Raw genomic sequence first — 18,346 nt, forward strand, 5'->3', positions numbered from 1 at the left:
CACATACAGAAAGCCCACAGCTCCCTAAAATGCTTTTAATTTTAGATATACTTCATCTTTAACTTACTGATGCACTCCAGTCTTGAGGTAGACCTTTGACTTTTAAATGCTCAAACCAAAAGCTTCTGTCAATATATGTGTGACTGCTTGGATGATGTTGTACAACTTACTAAGAACTCTGTTTTTGTGTAAAAGTGGCCTGAGCTCCTCTGGGGATATTATGTTGTCCTGAGGTGATTTGGAGAAGGCTGTCAGTCAGTGCATTTGACTTTAGTTTGAGGACAAAGAGCCCCCATATGGGAGAGCGCTAATGTTAATGTTTTCACCTTCATGCTGATTTTTTTGCACAGCTAGCCATCTCCTAAACAATTTAGGCCTTCCAACTTAAAGGTGCCCTGTGGTGTTTTCTTGGAAACAAAGGTTGTTTACATTCAGTGTTTCTCACCAAAACACATTTTGTCCTTGAGGTCTAAAAACATGTTGAGTGCAACTGCCTTCCTCATGAAACATAAGCAAAGCAGGTTTCTTGAATATTTTGAATTGTGCAGTGTTTACATCCATGTTTGCTTGCTAGTAGTTTTCCTCATCACTACCTTTGATGTGGCATTACTACATTACCAAGTGTCTATCAGTTGAATAGTGTAAAACATGTTTCATACATGGGCATGATTCAGACAAAATAGGGACCCACTTGTAAAAGCAATGCTCCATAGAGCTACTAGTAGTAAAAAAAAAAAAAAAACTCCACAGGGTACTTTTAACTGTTCAGATTCAATGCACCTCCTGACATGTAAATCATAATTAGATTGTCACAATATTACAGTTTTACCATAGTAAGCTCCACCATCTTTTAGGTTATATATAGGGTCAGCTCTGCTCTAAAATTTGGTTTACCTGGTAAACTTGTCAACATTGCTTTGAGCCACTGAAGATGATGGTTAAAGGAATTCAGCTTCCTGTCTCTTGTCTAACCTCTGTATCATCTTGCGTGTTTCATGACTTCTTCAATTGCCTTTGTGTGTGTCTTGTCTAAGTGAATGAATGAAAACAGACTACTGTTTTGTTCTCTCTCTGTGTGTTTTGTCTGTATTTGTGTCTGAAACTCAGATGTGTTTCAGTGCACATCGCAGAGTCTTCAACACATTCCATTTGGCTGTGTCCCATAACACAAGTTAAAACTTAAGAAAAACATATAAAATACAACTGGAAAATCAGACTAAGTCTGTTAGATTTTACAATTGACACCAAAAATAGATTTTTTTAAATTTTACAAAACACACCTCTAATTAGAATTATAAATTGTAAATAGAATTTATGTTCAACAAGAGGTTTTATTTGTGACCTGAAAAAGCACTACATTTTCCACACTAACTCATGGTAATGAGAACTGCTCAAATACTGTGTTACACAAAACCCAACTAAACATAGTTTCTTTATTTCTTGGGTGGCAGTCACTTACAACCTTAACCTAAAATGAACTATGTTGTTCTTTTTTCTATTTACTTTCCTTTTTTGTTTGGGATTTTCAGAAACCTTTGGTAAGCCCACTCACTTTCCTTGAAGCAGATGGCATATTTAAACTACTTTCCAAAATGCATGCATCCCTTGCTCTTCCCTCACCCTCTTCCTCATTTGCCACTCATTCCCTATGTTCTCTTTCTATTTACCCTTAACTTTTGTGTTTTTTCACCCATACTACTACTGATGCCAACTGTATCTACTTTCACGGGTCTCAAGTACCTTATGCAAGGTTACTTTGGAAGTAGCTGTTGCCTTATTTACTTTCCCTGACCATATTATCCAGATTTGAGACCGATGATGCCCCCTGTCACGTCAAGTTCTTTCTCTCTGCTGTGTTGCAAGACAGCAGGATTTGAGGAAATAATTGGACTCTGTTTGAATCCAAGACAATTATTCCTGTGCAGTCATAGCCTACAGTATTTTTAGGCTTCTGGTAAGATATATAGCAAACACGTTGCTCCACAGATACATGTGACTGGCTGTTTTTTTCATACTCAGATGCAAACAGTTGAACCTCAGTTTTCACAATAACAACTTTGAGGTCCAAAAATACCCTTGGAAAATGCAGCAAGTGCTGATAGGGGCTGAAAGAATCTTGAGTTCTTTCCAGGTGAAGGCCACTGCAGGAGTGCTGTATGGCCAAATCCTCCAATCCCACACTTGGGCTGGGTCGAACCTCTGGTCTTGGCCAAATATTTTCTCAGGAGAGCATTTTCTTCTTCTGCCAGATTGGCCCACATCCCCGCTGGCTTACATATCTCCAGCTAAGGCCCTATTGCCCATGTTGAAGGGTGAGGGCTTAAGTAATCATTAGATTTGGCCACATTTTATACTCCTCCTGACTTTTTGAACTACTTGCAAAAATATACCCAGCCACTTTAAGCTGGGTATATTTTACTTACAGTTCAAACTATATGTTTATGTAGGAGGGCAGAAAAGGACATTGCTTTCCCTTGTTTCAATACCAAGGCTCTCGTCAGGTAATGTTAGCTTTAGGGGCTTTCTTTTTTGCTGTAGCCCTTTTGCTGGAAAGCTCATTCAGCAGCCAGGCAGGATTTATGCTGATGAGAAAAAGGCCTGTGCTCTCAAGCCCCCTCGGCTGCCATCTTCTTATGTCCTCAGCACTTTGAGTAGCCATCTTGGGTCTCTACGTTTAAGTATTTAGTGTTTGTTTAGGGTTTTTGTTTTAATGATAAATACACTTCAAAAAATCCTAAAGCAGAAGAAATGTAAAAGTTTTGGCAGTGGGTAATTTTCTGATTCTACAGTTGATCAGATTGCTGTTGGCAATTTCTGAGGGTTACCTGTTTGCTCTTTTGCTGCAGACACACTCTTAAGCCTCTGGGGGTAACTCAGTTCTGGGAAGAGAAGGGGAGGAGAAAGGGAAAATGGTTGGCAAACATGAGTTCAAAAACATACTCAGCCTCCAGCTCCTGCAAATGAATCCCGTACCTATCTTATGTGACCTCACTCTGCATGATGATGAAATACATTTATTGGTCTGAATTATTCCGACCTAAAACAAAAGACATTATGATAATAAATTTGAATATATATACTGGAAGTATATCCAGTTCTTGTTTGCTGACTAGCTGGCTGACTGGTTCCTTATGTGCCAGACCATGCTGTGCTGGCGGGGCAGTGATATTTGTGTGAGGGTCCCCTGAGGAGCTCCTCTAGAGGTGTGGAGGGAGCCTGACATTTCTCCCCAAGTCCCTGTGGCTGCAGACCCCAGGCCCTCGCTGGCCTTGTCAGCCAGAACAGATTAACCAGAGGCCAGAGAGACAGTGAGAGGACCGGGAGGAGTGCATATTCATAAAGAGTAAGGTCTTTCTTTATACATACAAAGGTGTAAAATCATGACCTGACATTGGCTGGCTCCTTTACACACAGATTTATGCACATTCCAATGTGAATCATGCATGAGTTCAATTGCACTTAATCTTAAATGTGCAAGAAATTGCTCACATTTGTTGGCATCAAAGCTGCTCTGCAGGGAGTGGCTAGGACCTCTGCGGATATGGCAACAACAGCCAGGTTTGCTCTGAGACCTGCTGCGACACCACCAGGATGAGAAGGTCAGCCAGACTCACTCTGGAGGGTGGTCAGACTTTGACACTCAGCCAATCACGCAACCTCATCCGCCTCACACGCAGATGGGCAACATCTCTGGCCAGATTGCCTCTGGCCAGACGACATCCTTCAATAATATTTTTTAATATATTCAGAGGGTTGTTTAACAAAACAGCTGGGGTGGTCTGTGGAGCAAATAATGTCGCATTTAATAATGCGAGGAGGTCAGTGGCCTGTTGAGGTATATTTAGGTCATTGTCACTATAAGCTGATCAACCCCTGGCTGACCAAAGCTTAGAAGTAGAGCTTATGGCCATTAGGTTGTGTGCCCATAATACAGGTGGATTTGCTATTGTACAGTAATTGAATACTGGCTGGCTACTGCAGACTCAGCTACCTGGTCAGATCCTTGGTTAGGTTTTATTTATTATTAAGAAATCATAAGTTCCAATGACCTAGACCCCTCTTTTCCTTCTCATTTTTTTTGTAGATTTTTCTTTGGGAACCAATGCCTTTGAACTGAACCACCTCTATCTATTAATCCCTCACCCTTCTTATTAATCTCCCCTCTTTTGCAGTCCCTCTTTTGTCACAAGTTTTTATTAAGGTCCACAGGTGATGGCCTTCCCCGTTACAAACCTGCTTTATTAACCTTAACCTTATCCTAACCTCAACCTAACTTTGACCTTCACCTCACCCAACCTTTAACGAATAACCCCTTAACTCCCAACTAAAATTTCATATCAGCTAAAGCAAATTAAACCAACAGCTTCCTGCAGCCTCTAATCAAACTCTAACTCCGTAACAATGTAACCTTCCCAGAGCCCTATTGTCCTTTGTCTTGTGATTACCCATGATTATGTGATCTCTAAAATGGTTGCAGAAATGATTAAAATGTCACTGTTGTTTTGTCTGGTTTTTCAATTATTCTAAACTATCACCGTGGCAAAGCTATGCATATAGTGCACTGTTTATGGATACTAAATAATGACAATCCTTTTGGGTGGATTTATAGAATACAAAAATCCTGCAAATAGTCAAAAATAAAGGACATTTTATATATCTAAAATGTTTCTTAGGAATGATCTGATCTGACTCTGAAAGACATTTTTACTTTTATCAGACACTGTGGATATTTGTAGCAATAAATCTAATTATAAATGTAATCATTTTAAATTACATTATGGTTAACAGCAACAAATGCACCCTTTCAGAGTATGAACATATTCATTGACATATTTTTAAGATTTATGCAAAAGCACAGTGCAGTAACATAGTGCACAGCAACTCTAAAGCAAGAAAATTAATCCACCTAGGTGCATTGCAAACCAGGCAGAACTTCAAACTCAGTGATTGCCTCCTACCTGCTGGTATCACAAAGGATGCCTCTGTATGCAGAGCTGCAACAGCAATCTGACCAGAAGGTATTGAAGATTTCTTCCCCGTACCTAGCCACCCACACCCCTTAATGTACTGTATATGATACAGAAATTGCCAGTATCACTTTACATTTTAAACACCATGTTTCTTGATTTTATTTTATTTTTTGACCATTAGAAGTATTGTTGCTTTATTCGTTCAGCTAGTTGATAGGAGGTTTGGCATATCTTGTTCTATGCAACATGCACAAATGCATACACACAAACACAGGGTCCAGGCCTGTAGTGTTAAGCAAAATGGTCAGTAGGTACCCTTGACCCTCAGCTTTGTGTCTGCAAGCCTTCAATTGTAGGTGGCACCTCCTCTGGGCTAGCACCACCCTGCTGGCACTGTCAAGGGATGGTTAAGGGCACGTTGTAATGAGTCATCCTTAGATTTAGACAGGGAGACACTTACAGAAAGGGAAGAGAATGGAACTGAGAGAAAAGACTGAAATACACACAGGACATCAGACATAGAGTTAAAGAAAGAGAAGAATGAAGGAACAGATTAAATAAGAAAAAGAAAAAGGAGTCAAGAAAAAGTTAGAAAACAATGTCGGAGATAAAAAGCCAAGAGCGGAAGGACAGTTTAATGCTTGGCAGAGAGGGGGTTGGAGTTAAGCTGGCTCCCCTACCCATACCAAAGCTCTGCCTACAAGGGATACGTTTTACATTGCAGCAACAATTCGGGCTACATTTTAAAAAGCCCACCAGCGACTGACTGGATAAGCTCAGTATTTTATTGTTCCTAATGGGACATTTGGCTTGCAGTCAGGCATGTAACACAATACAGACCCACAATAAACAAAGAATAAGGAAATACACAACTTACAGTGAAATGAAACATTGGAAAGAGCTAGGAGATTGAATGACCGAGGAGGAGGGATGAAGCTTGGGGTGAAGAGTCTATCTGCCACAGTTAAGCAGGTTTATGACTTGTAGTGTAAATAAGAACTTCAATCTGTGTGATTTAACTTGCAGTTGCCTGAAGGTACAGTCTGAAATTCTAGTTCAGTGGAGACTCCATTCAGCCCCCAGCAAGTTTATAATGTAGATACCCGGTATAGAATGGTAGCAACCCTAACTGCTTTACTGACCTCTAATTCAAGGTCAATTGGCTGGGAAAAGGCTTATGCCACTGGAGCAATCCATGTCAACTTGAGGTCAAATCTCTCTATCTCTTCCTTATCACCCAGAGTTGCAGCCATGATAAAACACATGCCAAGACCTCAAGCTTCTTAAGCTCTGCCGATGAAGCATTGTATCCTCTCTTAATATGTCTAAGGCATGGAAGGAGAAAAAAGAAAAAAAAACAATAAGAAGATGGACTGTGCCAGCCATATAAAGCTCCCTATTCCTTTGTGATACCAGCAATGTGAGGTATTGTTTTTTCCTATATGAAAAAAGCCCCATCTCTTAAAGCCCTATAAGAGATTACCTAATGGTTTTATAATTTAGTTCCAGTTATCCACCTTCCAACCCAAATAACTCTTCCTAACTATTACTAACATTAACCTTTAACTAAACTGATGTTGTGTCTTCATTTTTGTGTCTCCTCCAGAGGGTACCCCGATTCGAGGTAAGATGTTTAACCATCACAATTAAAAAAGATTTTTAAAAAAAACAAACTTAAACTGACACATAACCAGACATAACCACTCGTTCCTCCACCCAGCTGACTAAATAAGATGAATATCCAGGATCTTTTCCTTTTTAAGAAATTACAAACCTTTTCTCTTCACTAATATTTATATGTCATCTGTGTTTGTGTTCTGTGTGCTCCGTACATACTGTTTGTTAGCCTGATCATGTGTTTCAAACTCCCATGTCCCATGGCGTCATTGATGTGCAGCTCCTCCACCTCTGTGGGCGTTCTGTGTTTGTGTCTTCCTACCTCCTCCACATCATCAGTGTCAGGAAACTACCTAGCAATTCTAATTGTGTTGCCAGCTGGTTATGGTACAGGACTAGGAAGGGTGGAACCGAGGGGAGGGATGGGGAGAGTTATTACAAGGCGGTTTGTTTGCTTTGTACCTCTGACATTTAAATTGTTTGGACATGGACATGGGGCTGGTGATTGGTGATGGGTAATTGAGAGGGGAGGGTGGGGGGTGATGGTCTTATTTGTTGATAAGGCCAGGCTAATGAATACTGTAAACACAATCATAGCAACCCCCTTTCTTCCCTCTCCTTCTCTGCTTTGATATCCTCCTCATCCTTCTGTTCACCACTAGAGGCTAGAGATACTCATGGTATGTTGATGAGGAAGCATAAATTACATTTGATTTACTTCCCTCCCTTCCTGTTACTCTACGACAGAGCACCTTTCAAAGACAAAATTAAGGAGGCTGCTGAGTGAAATGGCCACCCTGTCAAAAACGGCAGGAGTTACACCCTTTGACCATACCAAAAACAGCTTTTCTAATGTCAGAGGATGATCGTGAGGATATCAAGGCGGAAAAAAGGGAGTTAAAGCAGTGTGACTCCATGAATTACACGAAAGCTTTATTCAAATAATTATTTCTTTCCCCTCATTTATTCATTTCCCTGGACAATTTAACTTTCACTTGTAATTATCCACCAGGCTTTGCCGCTGAAGCATTCTCCCCCAGTTGATTCATTGTTGTGATTCAGTGTTTTGTTGCACAATGCTTTTATTTCACAGGCTGAGCAGGTAAGTGAATATCTCAGTTTGCCATGTACTGAATGTCCCCTGTATTCAAGGGGATGGGATAAATGCTTTTGGTTTTACAACAGTTTGGAACAGCTACATTTTGACAATAGAGCTCCAACTGTAAGATTAAGGTCCTCCATCCTCAGCCATTACATACAGTACAAGCCATACGTAACAGGAATCTCTAATAGAGATGGGTATCGTTAAGATCTTATTGATACTACTCTCCATTTGATGCAAAAAATAAACACATGACATGAAAAGATGTGAAAAGATTCAACAGTTATTTTATTATCACTTTTTTGCAGAAATAAGAAGTTAAAATGTTTCCCGTATACATAATAAGGGACGAAGCTGTGGCTGCTGCTTGACTGACATCTATGTAATTATTCAGGAACATAAATTAGAAGTGCTTAAAACCGATACTAACTGTGTCCTGAGATAATAACCGCACCACACCACTTATTTCTATAACAATAACAAGTTTTACTTTGACTTGACGAGGTTGAGACAACGGAGCTGGGAGGCTGCACTGAGGACGTAGGCGCAGCAGCTGCTTTGTTAAAGCAGTCAAACACACTGCACTGCTTCAGATTTATAGAATGTTGTATTTGTAAGTGTTTCATGAGGTTGCTGGTGTTACCCCCTTTACATATAACTAGCTACATTTTCATTAAATTTAGTGAAGTGCCCACACTTTTGAACATTTTGCACTGTCTGCCATGACTGGAGAGCACAGAATGTAAACATGCAGTTAGAAGGACAAAAATGGTCTGTTTGCAAAGATGAAAACACATGTCCACAAAATTTCTCCATTTTGTCCTTCCATCTACTTTAAGCCTGTCCTTCCTAGGCCAGAAAATTTGATTTGGTTTTTAGGAAAGACACTGCTCGTCCTTCTGCTAAGTCATTGTACGTCACTTTGTGTAAGCCAATTCCCAAAATGTAAAATGTGCATAAATTTTACTGCCATACAAAGCTGCACAGGTGCTGGCCAAGAGGTAAGCAATAGGTAGGAAGGTAGTTGGACTCCCTACCTGCGTCATTACTGATTTCATGGGAGCGTTACAAGCCACCAGATGGGCGCTGACAACAATGGCATCACACGTGGGGCCCCATGCTGGTGCGATCACAGTATAATGACCTTGGGGTGGTGGCAGAGCGTGCCCGAGTGACAGCCAGGATACAGACAGAAGGAGAGAGAACGGCAGGTCCTGACTTAGCTGCCGTGTGGTCAAATGGGCTATCTTCTCTTTTGTGTGATTCTTAAAGCTGCAGGATCAAAACTGAAATCTGTAACTTTCCACCTGTTGTCACCCTCCATATTCAACTATCAACAAAAATAGCAGAGTTGTGGTGGACGTTTGTGTGGAAAACCCATGTTTTTTTAACAAACTGCTGCAAAACTTTGAAATGTGCCAACCAGGGAAGTGTAATTCTACTTGGTTTATAGTATTTATATATGATGTATGAATATACAAACATGGTGTTTAACTTTTAAAGTGTATCTCAAATTATGCAATTGTGGCGTTTTATGATACAGGATCAAAATATTTTTACTAAAGCTAATTAATACTTATTCCAAATCTCAGTGAGTTGAATTCATGTACTTGACAGGTTATCATTTGTGTTTATTGTGTGCATTTGTGAGTATGGTAGTAGGTGGGTTTTGATTACACTGTAGGAGAGTTTTAGTGAGCTGTGTTTGGATGAGGGGATAGAGTGGAAATGACAGGAGAGAAGATGAGAAATGAGGGACTAATAAGAGGCATGAACTGAAACAGAGAGATAAAATGGTGAAAAGAACAGCGTGCCACAGGCAGGCCTGACTGGCCTGTGGTAGGAGCAAGAGGGAGGGAAAGAAAGAGTGAGACTTGGCCAGCCATTTTGTTGATCGCCTAAAGAAATCAATCAAGGCCCGCTGGAGCACACTAATTGAATTACACAAGTGGGACTGGGGGGGTACACATGGCAAAGCTGCTACAAAACAGCGACAGGGGTGGGCAGACCACGGCTTCAGGCACTTTCTGAAATTAATCATCCATGCCGGCCCCTCCTCGCTTCTTTTTCCCCTCTGTCCCCTCATCAGTCCTCCTGTTTTTCTGTGCTTGTGTGTCTCTTCAACTCTTCCTCACACCTCTCTCTGATTATTTTGTTTTTTTTCTTGCTCTGCACCTCTCATCAGTGAGAATCTTTCCATACCTTACTGCCTTTTTCATTTTTTTTCTATATCTTAGTTTCTGATTTTTCCCATTCTTTATTCTCCCTCTAAAACTGGTTATATATATATATGGGTTTGTCAATGTTGGTGTTTTATTAAAAATGAGATATTGTCTGATATGACATTTCCTGCTGCTGTAACGTTGCTGAAAGGAAATTAAAAGCCCTAAAGGGAATCTTTTAGTTTAAATCCAGTAAAATAACTGTTTCCCCTACCATTGGATAGATATGTAGGTAGCCCTGCCTTCAAGAGCAGTCTAAATCCTTGCAAAATTCTGGCTAGAAATTGATGAAACTTAGATATATTGGCCACAAAGTAGCCACTCTAAATGGCTTCACAGCAACACTGTCTGTTCCATAATCTAAATTGGCCTTCAAAAACATGTATTTGTTGAACTCTGCCCAGGCAGTCTTCTTTGTTATCACACTTTGGCACCTCAACGCTCCTCATCAGATCAGCCTGCGGCATGCAGCACTGTTAACCAGGGCAGCTGTCACAGCTGGGACAAATGTCCCAGACCCACTGCCCATTACAGCCTTCTTTATCAAATGGATGAAGGTAGTGAGCAAACAGCAAGGAGTGGGTAGCAGTGGAGATTGGAGGTTGTGAGTGCTGGTGGGCAGGAAGGGTCACTTTGACTGAGATGGAGACTAATTGGTCCACATGGAAGTGATGTCATTATTATCAGGGACTTTATTGGCCTGAATTGTAGCTACTGTTTCTTCACCTGGACCCTAATGGTGCAGCATACATCATGGAATAAGACAGAAAGAAAGGACTGAACCAGTCTGCCCTCTTCTGACCCAGAAAAAACATGAATTATTGCTCATCTGGGGCGGTACTTCCTGTGGTTTACTGATGGTCAGTGTGGCCTATAAGTGGATTGAGAGACTGCTATGTCCCAGGACATTCTCAGGTCTTTGGTGTTTATTCCCACAAACACTCACATGTCCTTCAACATATGTCCTCTTTCAGTGTCCTTGAACAAGATAAAGTAATAAGTAAAATAGTAGTCCAATTTTAGGTCACTTTGGATTAGAATTAAAGGTAAAATGTATCATGCCATATCAGCACAGTGTGATTGAGCTAATATCATATCAAGTACAGTATAACTAACCATGCTTATTATTCATCGTGCCATCTCTTGGCAAGCAGAATAGTTATCTTTTCATGTTTCCTAATGAAATCAAGCAAAACAGACTGGTCTTTAGAAGTTACTGCAACTGTGTTTGTGATAAAACTTCACAGCTGGAGAAAGGGAAGACATGCCACTAGGCCCCATGGAGGACTCACTTCATGAGCACAGTATGGCCATTTTGTGAGCGACACGGTAAATTGCTGTTTGTCGCTAGGCAAGTCTTTTATCAGTAAAGGCCCATTGTGTGAACAGACTGGGTGCATGGTTTTTATTGTGCTTGTGAAAGATAATTTTTAGCATTTATTTCATCCCTTGTGTTTCCTCTTTTCCTTATTAAAAAAATGCCAATGGTCACTTGCGCTCTGGTAAGCCACAGGCTGGCAGGGTAGACAGAACGCAATTATGCAAAACACAGAGAGAGCCATCATTTTTTTAAAAAAGACAAAAGGAAATGGTAGGAAAGAGACACATGCTCGTGACAAGGTTTTTCAGAGAGTGGAGTTTGTTTTGTGTGTTCACATGCACATGCATGTGCAGGCTGCTGCTGAAAATTCAGTTTGTTTTGATTTGAGTATGTTAGAAGCCCTTAGAGGTCTGTTGTTGTTAAATGCAATATTAGTCTTTAAATGGACTGCCTGATAACCAAGAAAGAAGGGAATTTTATCAAATTATATGGTTAGAAAGATCATTATTACATTAATAGGATGAATTTGTTTAACTTTTTTGTTGTTTACAAAGCAGAGACTAGAGGAAAACATATGAGATAGGCATAAAAAATGACAGTATAGGTAAAATTCAGGCTGGCAAAACAATCTATAGTTATGTTTGTGCCATCTAGCAGCTGTAGTAATGCACTCTGGCTTTCCAAAACCATTACAATTCACTGTTAAAAAATATTTATGTATTTATGGTGTGACAACACTGTGGTCTGGTTAGGTTTAGGCACAAAAACCACTTGGTTAGGGTTGGGAAAGATCATGGCTTTGGTTAAAATGATCACTTGAACCTTTGTTGTCATGGCAACAGTAAACACCACGGCATTTGGTTTTTAAAAAAAATCAGGGTTGGGGGCAGGAAGTGAACGGTAGTTTTCTGCAGCAAATTCCACTATCTATCTAGCTATCTACCCAACCTGCCTCGTAACAAGGCAAAATCATCTTATCAAGTCACCTTTATATTGATGTCATCTGAAATGCATTACTTCCCCGGGTCATAATTACTACGGCCGCTAGATGACATAAACGTAATGCCTGAATTTTAGACCTATACTGTCGTTTTTCTTGTGAGGACGGGCTGGAGATAGGATAGTGGAAATGACAAACAGAGCAGATATGCAACTCAAAGGAAAAGCAGACAGTGTGGCACAACATATATATAACACCAGCGGGATATTGCATTACTACTATGTGTGAACCTGACAGCAAGAGGAGCATATAGCAGTTCAAAATAGAACAACTTGTTATTTTTCTTATGCTCTTCCTCCCCCTTACTATCTCTGTTACTCTTCTCTGGATTCCTCCATCAAACATTTGTTTAGTGGGTACAATTAAATTCATTATTTTTTTGTTTGTGTGGTAATTCATTTTCCAATTTGAATTCAGTTTAAAATAAATCCTAAATCAGATTTTCACGAGAAGAATGTTTGTGCTTGCTAAAAGTCAGACATATTGTTTTATTATTTTCTTTCCTTCAATTTTGAGACAGAATAATAATAGACAAGTTAAAGACAGAAAAAGTAAGAATAAGATATATGAATAGTAGAGGTGTCTCACCAGCTCTCCTTCTCTCATTGTTCCTCTATATTTGTTGTCTCTTGCTTCCTTTGTCTCGCCCTCCTATCTGTTGCTCTTGCTTCTCCTCCCTGCCTTTTTCTTCCTTGCTTTTTTCCTGCTTTGCTTGTTCTCCCCCTCTCTGTGTTCCACCACTGGAAGGAGTCTTTATGTGTTCTTCACAGCTCTACTTTGAAATAATAACTAGAATATGTAATGAAGCCAGTAGGGGTTTGGAAACAATAGATAATAGCACCTAGCAAGGAGCCTCCACCAAAGATGGCGAGGAACAGATGAAACTCCCTCTATCCCTTCAAAGACACCTCTATTTTTCCCTCCTTCTTGCTCTCTCTCTTTCGCCAGGAGGTACAATTCACCGCATTCAATGTTGGTTTTAATTGGCTTTCAATTAATTTTGTTTGGCTCATTATCTGTCACCCGTCCTCATTTCGGTGGTTGTGTTTTGTTGACCTTCAGATGACATTTATGAATATTATTTTTAGATACAGACATTTGTATCAGCAGTTGGCACACGTACAACATAAAATTAAAATGTAGATCATTTCTTGTGATTTAACTGTTTGGTAACAATAAACAAAAAGGGGCTTTAGCTCACCACAAGTCCTTCAGCATTATACTTTATGAGGTATTGGGGAAAAAAACTGTATTAACTTCAGTCTTCCAAAGATTTTATAATTCAGCACAGGGACTAACGTTGACAAGCCCCTGGCAGGGTTTTCTGGAACCGTCCACCTGGCGTTGAACTTCACACAGTCCTTACTTTGTGGTCTCCCTGGTGTTGAGGCGCTAGGCTTCTGAGCACAATCCAACCCACCTGCCACCGGGCTGGCATTTGCTGTTCCAAGCGCACATCAAACAGATCCAAATCAGGTCTCTGCATAAACGCAGAGTGAAGACTCCACCACCTGCACTCTGCAGGTAGACGTTTTCATTTGGATCATGAGCTTGGTGCCAGAAACAGCTCCCTCTGGGGGATGAGGATGATCTAAGCTATAGAGGGAAATAAAGAGACAGAAAAAATAAAGAGTATGGATCATTGTGCCTTCAGGTCTGTTTTTTTTCTGTTTTGTTTTGTTTTGGTTTGGGTTTTTTTACAATAGATATCTTAGTACTGAATCCAATGTGTAAAATACTCTTAGAGTGTTAGACCGTGGCCAAGGTAGAAGCATGACTAATCTTTATAATTAAGCAGGATCGATGGTCTCATTGGTGGTACAGCTGAAAAGCGTTATTAGACCAATGTTCCAGAATAGTAGCCTTGTACAACATTGTGTTCACTCTGCTTGCTGATGTGATGGAGTACGTTATGGTATATTACAAAGCATCCTGGGCAGCGGCTGGCGTATTGATCCTTCCTGGCTAAACGCTAACGAGCGATGGTGCTGTGTTTGTCAGGGAGGCCTGGGCTGCAATCTGTCTGCTGAGCCAGCCAGAAGCCCTAATGATATCATCAGGAAGTGCCGTCAACAGCGCTCTAACGAGGAATGATCTGACGCCCGTTGTTTCACCCCCCCCCCCTCCTCCTCTGTCCCCCACACCCCTTCTCCACTGTTGCTACCAAGCATTTAGGTGGAGTTTATTTGCACATTCAAGCGATACAATCTGAAAAGAGATAAGAAATACAGTCTGTTTGAAACATATATGCCCTAAGGGGATCATATAAAACATTATATCTGAAAATATGACAATGAGCAAATAAAATGAAGATAACAGAGAAAAATGAAATGAATCTGGAAGAAATGGAGAGTTTCATCAAATTGTAACACAGTGGAGACCAGTATTAAAAGAAATACAAGAATAATACATGAAAGGGAATACAGATTAATTAAATAACCCAATTACTACGGTATTCAGGATATCAGTTAATATGGATATACAGTAGTTTATTTTTCCCCTATGTGTTTACAAGATTTAAGGTACGTTTCTTTATACAGATGAGTAGTTATCACAGTTTGTAATTCTTTGAGCTGCGGAACTGTGCAGTGGCCTGGCTGCTGCATTATGCACCATGCCAGTGTTGTTCATTTGGACGTGAACTATATGTCTGGATATTTTCCCATGACCCCTCTTCCTTCAACACACACAAACTCTCCCTTGGAGAGTGCTATGCAAAGTACGATGTGTTAATCTCACTCAGAACCATCTCAACAACCTTCTCCATTACCTTTCATCACACTTACCGCATTTTTTTTTTAAAGAGATCTCACATCTTACATACAGTTCTATACACCAACATCGCTGCAGATTTAGTGTGACTGATTCAGTCCACACTTTTATTTATTTAATTACTTCTCTTTTTATCTGCGGATGGCTGAGGCTGGAGAGGAACCCAGTTTGTCATGGCAATATGCATTAGCATTACAGAGAGAAACAGTTCTTGGTGAAATGGTCCTGAGAAATTCAAGATACCCTCCATTAAGAAGATTGTCTGACTCCTTCATGCACTGTCACTGACAGATCGACTAATCATTTCCTCCCTGCTTTCTTTCTTTCTCTCTGTCTCTTCCCCCTCCCTACTTGTCTTTGTTGAATATTGTCATTTCCCAGGTGCCTTGCAGATCGAGAACAGCGAGGAGACAGACCAGGGGAAGTACGAGTGCGTGGCGTCTAATGTGGAAGGCGTGCGCTACTCGTCCCCTGCTAACCTTTATGTGCGAGGTAGGGAGCAATCCAGCCCCAGAGCCAGGGCAAAAAAAAAACAACAAAAAACATCCACCCATACTAACGAAAATTTCTGCACAGTACAGCTCAGCTTTAAGTGGCATTACTGTTGAGCTTAACAAATGATAATTGCTTCCATTCTAGTCCAGCTGTATTTGCACAAAATGTATTTTGCAAAATAGTATTACCCGAGTTATATAAATCTTTTAGCATTGATAGTATTTCCTGCCCATAAATGTAATTTCATATGCACTGAAACTTCCAACTGTAAAACTATAATTGACCAACTAATGTTCTTCTCTGTTATGATGTTATGCTCCATTTTGTGTCTTTCAATGCCCTCCCCTACTCACTCGGAAGGAAATGTGTAGCACAACAAGCCGTATGTCTTTACTTTATCGGTTGTGAGACGCCTTTTACCTGTAATTGTGTGCTCGATCAAATGTTTCCCCCTCCATCAAAGTTATGGAAGCCCAAATGAGTCGGGAAGAACTTCTTTTTGATTAGTTTGTTTTTTTCCAGGTACAGGAGCATGACGGTAAGTCTTGATTTTGATTGAGTGGCGAGGAATTAGTGACCACCAATCAAAATCTCAACCCTTAGCCCTCTCCAGATTTTGGGGGAAAAGGATTTCATTGCTGAACTAATAGAAAAGATTGTTAACAGCTGCGTATTATATAAAAATTTCTCTATCGCATAGATTATAAATGGTATACTCCCTCTACGTTTTCTTCATGGTGTTCTGGAGCATAAATCCATAGTATTCCCCTGTTTCTGCTTTAGGGTATTATCTTTAAAGCCTTTTACAGTCAGTAGTAATTTTGGCTGGCATGCTCCAGCAAAGTGAAGATATGAAAAACAATCAGTCACAGGGAACGTTGAGTTTCATAGGAAACAGGCAATGAGGACAAAAGCCTACCCTCTACCACTAATGCTAAATGACAATGACTCCCTGTTGAGGGAGCTTTAATAAATTGAAGCAGATGCATTTTCGACATGTATTATTTATATTGTGCATATTAAATAAAGATGCCTCGGTATCTACTCAGTTTGTTCCCTCTGCTGTGTACCAAATAACTTTGTTCCCAATAAATAATTCACTACTCTGACATTATAAAATGGGTCAGGGAGCTGCTTTTTCATTATTATTGCTATTATCATACCCTGTGAAGTAGCTGCATAGGAAAGAAAAATCCAACTGTGTGGAGCAGAAGGTAGAAAATGGTTCGTCAAGATTAGTTTCTCCTCTTGTCAGCATTCATCCCGGAGGCTCATGCCGTCTCCACTGTGATGCAGTGGCACTTGCTGTCAAGTAGCTATCAACCTTGCTCATCATGTACAGCATAGTGAAATTAAAAGGTTTATGGCAAATTATGGTCAAGAGCTCTATAGGAATCATTAAATAACAATAATGGGAACACTTTGTTGACACAGCACTGGGATGTTTAGTAGTTCCTTCCTTTGGTTAAAAAAAAAGACACGCAGCAATACCCTGGTATCATTTCCAACAATTCATGCAATCTCCATGAACACTGGCTCCATCAGCATGCTTTTAAAAGGGTACACAAGGGTCATAATTATTCAGGTACTTTCACACGATGTAACACACTTGTTATGCCTTGATGGTGTCGACCTTTGTCTGTTTTCAGTTAACTTTTGTCAATCAATTCTGATACTTGATGTTGACTATGTTTTGTTCACAAAGCGAATTGCACTTGAGATTAGCAGCTGTAGTAGGGATCAATTTCCAGGGAAAAGAAAAGAAAAGAAAATCCTACATTTTATCTGGGGTGTATTGTACCATGGAAAATTGAGACTATAAGTCAAAGAGAAACCATAATGACAGTGCTACTGATTGGTTTCTAACAACATTTACTGTAACTGTCTTGAACTGCAGCTGCTAATTTCAGCCCAAACTGTGTCTTTTTTTATTTTCTATCTCTCATTAGTTTTTCTTTATTTTCTCTTTATTTGGTTTCCTTCTCTAACAAAAGCAAATACAGCCACCACAGGAGCCTCTCCTTGTGGCTATAAGGAGCTTGTGAAATTTTGAATTATGAGTATGGTACGCTTGATTTGACTCCAGTGGCGCCTCACTATTTTTTTCTTACCAGGCGACAGTGCGGCCACTGGGGTGAATCTGATTGTTTTGGTTCAAAGTTTATTTAAGGGGGGGCAGGCAAGTGTACTTTCAAGACGGGTTTCACTGATAGCAGGGACAAGGGAAAAGGAGGAAAAAGGATTAAAGAAAAGGGAAATGTAGCTGCAGCTAAACACCTTGAGGTGGCTTTTTTTACTCTCTCTGTGTTTCCCCTATTTTTCTCTTCTCCTCATGTCATTGTGTTCTGCATCAACCCCTTTACATCCCTCAGAGCTTCGAGAAGGTTGGTGTGTTTTTTCTTTTTTACTTTTTTTAACCCACATTTTAAAAAAAATCAACATGTTGAAAAATTTTAGCTGTATTTGCCTATTACAGAGCTCAATTCATTACTAATTTGAAGAAATACTAATCAGTTAATCCAAACTGCTAAATGATTATGAAAGAAAAATTTTCTTTATTTCCAAGGAAGAAATGATGAAATCAAACCCGATTAGCTCGGGTTTTGTTAATTTACTTTTATGTTTGCATTGTGGGGCCTTTTCTCGTTTTGCATCCTTTGGTATTGCTTCTGCACCAAAAGGCTTTCTTGCACGTTTTGTCATGGAAACCCAGCACATGGAAATAACAGGACCTGTTGCATGAAGGGAGAATGTAACTGCGCTTGCATGCCTGTACAGAATACCTTTGGCCGTGTTGGTGTTTTTCTTTCTGCATTCCCTGTGTTTTGTTCAGTTGTTTCCTTTTCT

The 18,346-nt window shown here is 40.1% G+C and overlaps 1 protein-coding gene across 9 annotated transcripts in view; it reads left to right on the forward strand.

Moving 5' to 3' along the window:
• Positions 1–18,346, forward strand: part of ptprsa (protein tyrosine phosphatase receptor type Sa) — a 256,970-nt gene that overhangs the window by 154,655 nt on the left and 83,969 nt on the right. For 4 of the 9 annotated variants that reach the window (XM_044362157.1, XM_044362156.1, XM_044362162.1 and 1 more), the window contains 4 exons: positions 1,530–1,538; positions 6,577–6,594; positions 15,386–15,496; positions 17,872–17,883. In XM_044362157.1, the coding sequence (XP_044218092.1) occupies positions 1,530–1,538; positions 6,577–6,594; positions 15,386–15,496; positions 17,872–17,883 (150 nt within the window). The remainder of the gene's footprint in view (positions 1–1,529; positions 1,539–6,576; positions 6,595–15,385; positions 15,497–17,871; positions 17,884–18,346) is intronic. The other 5 variants (XM_044362161.1, XM_044362164.1, XM_044362165.1 and 2 more) reach the window with 3 other exon arrangements.

Source organism: Thunnus albacares, chromosome 9 (genome assembly GCF_914725855.1).
Source record: "Thunnus albacares chromosome 9, fThuAlb1.1, whole genome shotgun sequence".
NCBI lineage: Eukaryota > Metazoa > Chordata > Actinopteri > Scombriformes > Scombridae > Thunnus > Thunnus albacares.